The 7,876-nt window shown below is 36.8% G+C and overlaps 1 protein-coding gene across 2 annotated transcripts in view; it reads right to left on the bottom strand.

Annotated features, from left to right (window-relative positions):
• Positions 1–7,876, bottom strand: part of STXBP4 (syntaxin binding protein 4) — a 223,583-nt gene that overhangs the window by 208,306 nt on the left and 7,401 nt on the right. For both annotated transcript variants that reach the window (XM_040640852.1, XM_040640853.1), the window contains exons 2-4: positions 4,103–4,179; positions 3,541–3,662; positions 58–190 (exon numbers count right to left, since the gene is read on the bottom strand). In XM_040640852.1, coding sequence (XP_040496786.1) covers positions 58–190; positions 3,541–3,587 — 180 coding nt within the window. In that variant the 5' untranslated portion in view covers positions 3,588–3,662; positions 4,103–4,179. The remainder of the gene's footprint in view (positions 1–57; positions 191–3,540; positions 3,663–4,102; positions 4,180–7,876) is intronic.

Here is a 7,876-nt window from a genome sequence, read left to right as displayed (position 1 = left end):
TTTTTTTTTTTTTTTTTTTTTTTTTTTTGTGAAGTGTTATTTTATTTTCATTTTTACCTTGTAACAGTCTCCTCCAGGAATGATTTCCTGAATATATACCAAGGGACCTTCATTTCGGTTAATTCCTCCTAGGATCTTCAGACCAAGGCCTGTTTCCTTGGTAACTGTAATCATCTGAAAGGCAGGATCCCTAAGATAAAGTAAATTAGCATTCACAAATTAGCCTAAAGATCTGTGCCTACTTCTCTTTAAACTACCTGCTAAATCAAATTCTTAAATCTAGATAACACGAAATACTCAGTATATAATACTAGCAACGACATTTAGAAAAGTATGGTGATAGAAAAGCAATCAAATGGATTCTGTTACCTCTATTATTTTTTTTCTGTAAAAACAATCAAACCATAGAAGAAATCACAGCAATAATGCTTATTTCTTTGGAGTAGAACAAAGAAAAATACCTTCAACATAGGATTTAAATAAATGTAAAGCTGTATTAGAGGTAACTGAAGAGATGTGTCTTTAGCTGACTTTTAGACTACACTGAGAGATCCCAAAATTAAAGATTTTAGTGAGTTAGGCAATCGACTTTTTAAAAGCCATGTCTGTGGCTGTTTACAGCAAAATAAATACGACCTCTACTTGAATCTCAAAAAGTTTATCTTTTTAATTTAGGAAGAGTATTTTCTGATAGAAAGCATGTGCTCCAACCATAATTTCCGTCAGACGTAAGAGCAATGCCATTAGAAAAGGAACTGTCAAAAGAATTCTGCAAAAGGTATACCCGCAAGTTGTGTTTCTGAACATTCCACTCAGAGAGGAGACTTTTACTGGTCTGAGAGAACTTGAACAGAGTTTGAAATGAGGCTTAGGGCTGCCTGCTTTCCTGTGATGTACTCGGTACTATGCTAAGCAATATACATACATTATGCCATTCAACCTAATATTTATACAACTCCTAAGATTACCCTCAATTTTCTAAAAGCACCAAAATCTGGGAAAGTTAACTTGGTGGTCTAAGGTTATGAAGCTGGAGAACAGCCATGAAAACCCAGTTTGTCTTACTCCAGAGGCAAAATGTGGTGTAAGATCTGCTTGGTTGCTGTACTGAAAGCCATCGTTGAATTATAGGACTTTTTGCTATCTTCAAACACATCAATAAACTGAAACTGTTATTAAAAAAGAGTTCCCTCATATCTTCCATATGATTATAGCTTTTGGAAAGAACTTTCTTAGCTTCTGCCACAGAAATTCTAACTGTATCTTTAAGGAAGTGTGTATTCAAAATTTAAATCATAAAATAATAGAATGAAAGAAATTAAAATATAAAAAAAACCCAAACCCTTACAAACCTCCCTGCTTTTGAATATTTTGCTCTCTATACAGGACAGCTTTCAAGGTTGCATTTTACTGAATTAGGCTCTAGTGCTGGATGGCCTATCTGGTTACTAGGGCAACAGTCAATTAGCTAAGAAAAGAGGCAGTCGGGACTGGGTCCACAATGTTTCACTGTTACAGATTTCAGAAGCTCAGCCCACTCTTGATGGAATATTAAGTTGTAAGGACATAAAGGAGTGAAGCCTAGAAATGAGAGAGCAGATGGAGAGAGGGAATTAAGGTACCTCATTAGGTACCTCCCATAACCCCTTAAACCCTCCAAGTGTGAATTTCCTTCAATGGGTATAACATATAATCTTCACCATATATTATTGCTTCAGTAAAGGATCCCTCCTTTTTTAATGCCAACAGAATATTTGTATTTCATACAGCATTTACTTGCTAGGACCTTATTTTAAAACCCCCTTATGCCGGGACATCTGTGTAGCTCAGTCGGTTAAGTGTCCGCCTTTGGCTCAGGTCATGATCCCAGAGTCCTGGGAACAAGTCCTGCGTCTGGCGCCTTGCTCAGCGGGGAGGCTGCTTCTCCCTTTGCCTGCAGCTCCCCTCGCTTGTGCATGCTCTCTTTCTCTGACAAGTAAATAAATTTTTTAAAAAATAAAAAATAAATAACTCTCTCATTTCTAGGCTTCACTCCTTTATGTCCTTACAACTTAATATTCCAAGAGACATATGTCTCTTGTAAATAAATTACTCACTGTCAAATAAACAAATAAAATCTTAAAAAAAAAGGTACTGGCTGAATAAACTATGGTACATTCACAGGATAGAATACTACTCAGTTATAACATGGTACAAGGAAGACACTTACATACTGATGTGATCACCAGGATATAACTTAAGCTAAAAAAAAAAGGCAAGACCAAAAAGTATATATAATATGCTACCCTTTTGTTAAGAATATGCTGGCAAGTGGAACCTAGGAGGCAGAGCCTGGATATTTGGGAACATCTTGCCTCGGTTCTATGATTCTTTCTCATAGGCTTGATTTTGCCTTATGTAGTTGGACAAAACTCTGTGCTATCCCAGAAAGTAAAACTGTTCAGCACCAGGGCACAGAGCTCTGTGTATGGAGTTCTTTGCATACCACACAAATGGGCCTGGCTTGTGCCCCTTGAAGACTGGAGTTTTCCAGTGCTCTCAGGAGGAGGTAACAGAGAAAGACATCCTGAATTTAACTGGCCTGATACTCTTCTCCAGGGAAGACATGTGAACCTGAGCTGAAGGGCCGGTGTGCACTTGTTTACTGTTATATACACATATATGTAAGCGTGTATATATTTACGTGTATTTGCTTATGGAAAAAGCAGCACTAAACAGGAACCGAGAATAAAAATGGTTATCTATAGGAAGAATGAGGTCACAGAGTGAATGAAGGACAAGAATGACTTCTCTGAATATACCTTGTTATATGTGTGTTACATGTTTGCAAAATGGCCACCAATTCTTCCCATTCCTGTCTGCGTGCCCTTTGGAATGTGACTTCGCTGTTCCTTCCATTAAAATGTAAAGTCTATATCCCTACCCTTTGAATTTGGACTTGGCTATCTGAATTGCTTCAGCCAATGGTACACCAGCAAATGTGAGGGAAATAGACATCTGAAAAACACTTGGGCGTGTTGCTGCAACCATTCCGCTATCATGTGAAAGAGCCTGAGCTAGCCTCCTGGGGAATGAGATCAGGTTCAAAGAGACAGCCATCCAGCCTTTCTAGATGAGGTGCCAGAACATGTGAATGGGGCCATCCCACACTTCTGGTACATACTAGAAGAACTGCTCAGCCAACCTACCCAAACATGAGAACAAATAAATGCTTGTTGTTTCGAGGCATTTTGGGTGGTTTGTTACTCAGCAAAAGTTAATCTTATATTATGTTATTTTTATACTGGGATCATAAAATATTTTAGATATTTGAAAAATCAGATCCAATTTTTTAAAAGGCAATTTCTATAAGGAATTATAAAAAAGAATGCAGAATTTATCCTATACACTGATTTACATTGTAAGGTAATTATTGATCAACTTCCTTATCACCTTAGACCACAGTTAACTGTATAGAATTTTCAATCGAAAGTTCATTAACATTCTACATATTTCAAACTATGATAGCTCAAAACATATTAAATTTAATTTAAAAATTACTTTTCAAGTAGACTGGATGATACCACAGCAGATGTATTTTTATTCATGATTTTACTACAGGAGGCTTGGATTTAACTGGGTGAATGAATATCTTGATGAAGAGTCTAGAAATTCTTCTTTTCCTAAAAATGGAGAAGTAGAAAATAAATTTTCATGTCTTAAGAGTAGTCAAATTCGATTTCAACTTTGCATAAGAACATCACATACATGTATATACATGTTAGATATATTTTATATATTTTGAAGTATAGCACTTTAGTCATTGCTGATAATATCTGAGAAATACAAAGTTCAACAGACAGGTAGATATAGCTATAGGACTATATCCACATGATTATCTGTATCGATATAAAATCTGCATTTTCTGGCAGAGGTGAAGAACACAGCTAAGTCTCAGGTAACTTATAGCTTCCACCATTAATACACTTAAAAATCACATAATAATACAAGACTGTGACAAATATCTCTTGTCATCACAGGACTAGAAAGCTTATAGTCAGAATGTCTATAAAATAATTATACAATACACTGTTGAAAAAAACAGAAATTCCTATTGTCTTACCAGCTATCTTGAGGGACTTCCTGTAGATCTTATAGTACTTTGATTCATATTACTCCACAAGCTTCTTAAATGCTTTCCTATGAAAAGAAAAAAATATATATCTATGATTTTAATGTCTCATATAGCTCCACTGTGAACATTAAAGTGAATGGTGCAGTTTCACTGAACTAAAAAGTTGTATTTGAATACGGCTTAACCACTCTGCATAAGAAATAGGAATAAAGTACAGAAACTTAAGACATTAAGAACCCTCTTATTGAAGAAATGAATAGCTAGATTCAGAAATTGTGTGTTCTTCTCCACACAAATGAGCAACAGGAGAAACAGCCAGTGGTTTTTTTCTAGCTAGCACTCAGGCTTCAAAGCCTAGAGCATGGACCTTGACATCAGAGACACCTGGATTCCAATTTGAGCTTCTAGGCTTCTCCAAGCCTTATTTCTTCATAGGTACAGTGACTACCTTGACTGTAGTAATGGTTTTACAAATGCATATACATGTCAAAACTTATCAAATTTTCTTACTATAAATATGTGCTGTTTGTTATAAATCAATTATATCTTGGGGCGCCTGGGTGGCTCAGTTGGGTGAGTGTCTGACTCTTGATTTCGGCTCAGGTCATGATCTTAGGGTTGTGAGACTGAGCCCTGTGTGGGGCTCCACACTGGGCATGGAGCCTGCTTAAGATTCTCTCTCCCACTGCTCCTCCACCCACCCCCTGGCATGTGCATACTCTCTCTAAAAAAAATAGTAAATAAAATAATAATAAATAAAAATAAATCATACCTTAATAAAGCTAAATTTTTTAAAAATTTGATTTTCACTTAAAGTTGCCAGAATGGAATGGGGCTGGGGGTGGGGGAATGGACAAAATAGGTGAAAGGGAGTAGGAGGTACAGGCTTCCAGTTATGGAATGAGTAAGTCATAAAGAGACTACTTTATAAGAGTATAAACTCATAATGTTCATGAGTACATGGGAGAAGAGCCATCAGATGAAATGTCTGACAAATTTCTGGAAGACAAAACATAGATGGTGAGACGATAACTCATAAAGGAGGACCAAAGAAGCTGAAAGCTAGGGGCAAGCCTTCCTAAACATTTTTTTTCTTTTCTTTTTTTAGAAAGAGGATGTGCACACAAGCTGCAGGGGGGGGGGCGGGGGGGTGGAGGCAGGGGGCAGAGAGGGAGAAGGAGAAAGATAATCTTAAGCAGGCTTCATGCCCAGCATGGAGCCTGATGAGGGGCTCAATATCATAACACTGAGAGCATGACCTGAGCCAAAATCAAGTCAGATGCTTAACCGACTGAGCCACCCAGGTGCCCCGACTTCTTAAACATTTGTGAGTTTGAGCACACAGAGAGAAAATGGGAATATGCATGTGGCGTACTGGGGTGAACAGAGGTGGCATGCTATACCTCTGAGTTCCTGGGGGGAAATCAGTAACTCAGCACACCAGTACCTGATTCAAAGCCAAATTCTGGCCTTAGAAACAGCTGGCAGGAGATGCAGCTTCCTCCTGGGGAACCCCAGAGAGGCTGAGGACTCAGAAACCCAAACTAGGGAGCTCAAAACTGAGGCAGAGAACTAAAACCAAGGCAATTACTGGGTGTTATATGCAACTAATGAATCATCAAACTTTACATGAGAAACCAGGGATGTACTGTATGGTGACTAACATAATATAATAAAAAAAACATTAAAATACAAACAAAAACAACAACAAAAAAACCCCAAGGCAATTATCCCAGCTCTTCTCTAACCACTGAATGAGGAAGATATCACAGATTCTGCTGTAAAGAATGTGAATGGACCTTCTGGGAACCCAACATGGTATTGTTCCACTGTCCTGAATGTTAAAATCCTGCTTCAACTTTCACAGTCCCTGTGGTAGCAAGCAACAGGAACCGGGGAAGCATGCAGATGAAAAACCGCAGAGAAATGAAGCCAAAGTGAGTAAGATCCCCATCTAGTGGTTATTTGTCCTAACTGGACACAGAGTCCCTAAGTGATGAACCATAACCCAGGTCTAATGGATATATCGTGGCTAAACTGTACAACAGATTTCACATAATGTCATACTTAACAAGGCTTTTTAAAATTATTTCTATTTTAAAGTGTTAAAAGAAAATTTAAGTGTTTAAATTACTTCATTCACTTAACATGCCTCACAATGTCCTAAATCCTGGAGGTGAGATTAAATAGCAGAGTCTGTCCCCGGAGACAGTCAAATGAACAGATATCAGGAAGGTGCTAAGTGCTTTGACAGTGGTGTGCACAGAGGGGCTGGCGGCCACTCAACCCAGAGTGGAATCATCATTAAGCACCAATGTGGCCAGGCACCATGCTAGAGGATTTTACCCTCCCTCAAAGGAGCCCCACAAGGCAGGTATTATTACATATTTATATTTACATAAATGAAAGGTATTTACATAAATGAAAACCACATCATAGAGAAGCTATGTGACTTGTCCATGACCACAAGGCTAAACAGTTTTAAAGCAGAATGTGAATCTGGTTCTCTTGAGCTAAAAACCCAACCTTTTTCCACTACAGCATGCTGGGAAACTGATTTATGAGGAAAAACTTCATTCTCTGAAAATACAGGATGAGAGTATTAACAGTACTACTACTCTGTATGGAGATGATACTGTTGATTAAACTAACAGAAATGGGTTTAATTTTATTGATCCAAAGAGCAGTTTTTCTTAATAAGCCAGGTATTCACTGTCATATCCTTAAACCTTAAATATCATAAAATGCCTTTCCCTTCCCTCTTTTATTTATTCCTTATTTTTTTCCTTTACAGAAGCTAGCAAGCTCTTCAACCAAAAGGGATTCTGTAACGTTATAAACACACACAGACACACACACACACATATCAAACTTCACATTAATGAATGACACAGAAGGAAAACATTCTATTCTTCTACAAACAATATGCCCATTCAAGGAAAATACATGTTTTTCTAGTTTAGTGACTCATAAGGGGGAAAATGTGAGGTCAGCAAAAAACAGAGAAAGTGGAACACTGAGGGGAAAAAAATTCTTGTTTTATACAATAAATCTATTCCAGAAAACTTAAATTAGAGCTTTACTTTGATTAAAATTTTAATTCTATATCATTAGCAATCTCATTAGATAAAAAAATCCGCCTGTGATGTATATGTTTGACTAACAGACTTAATAATTTATATTCCCAAAGAGATGGCATTCAATACTTTCTAAAACTAGTTCTTTTTACTAGACCAAAAATAGAGAAAATAAAAAGGAAAGAGATAAAAACATCTGGCAGAAAAGATGGTAAATATTAACTTGATGAAATTACAATATTGAATGAATATTCATAATACTGATAATGAAATAGTATGTCTTTTTAGTTTTTTAAAAATAGTTAATACACTCCAATGAGGGATGTGTAATGGATGCATATATGCATCCTATCTATCTCGACACCATTTCCACATACTTAAGTATCCACTGTTTTTGTTTCTTGTGAATACTTTTAGTTCCTTTATGCATAAACAAATATGAATAAATATTGACTCCTTTCCTTTTGTTTCAACTAAGAAGGTAGGTTACAACCAGCACGAAGCATCCAGCTGTTCATGCTGTGCACTGTACAATCCCTGAGGGTATGGGTCATATACATGATATAAACAGGTCCTCTGGTGTATGCAGTAGTCCTGAATACTATAAGCATGGCTGTGTAATCTGCTGGTTATTTATTTTTTTAATTAATGTAGAACTTGGAATTATTTCCATATTTTTATATAG

The sequence above is a fragment of the Ursus maritimus genome, unplaced genomic scaffold (assembly GCF_017311325.1).
Source record: "Ursus maritimus isolate PB19 unplaced genomic scaffold, ASM1731132v1 scaffold_24, whole genome shotgun sequence".
Lineage (NCBI taxonomy): Eukaryota > Metazoa > Chordata > Mammalia > Carnivora > Ursidae > Ursus > Ursus maritimus.
Note: the sequence above shows the minus strand (reverse complement) of the source record. Positions and strands in the feature narration are given on the sequence as shown.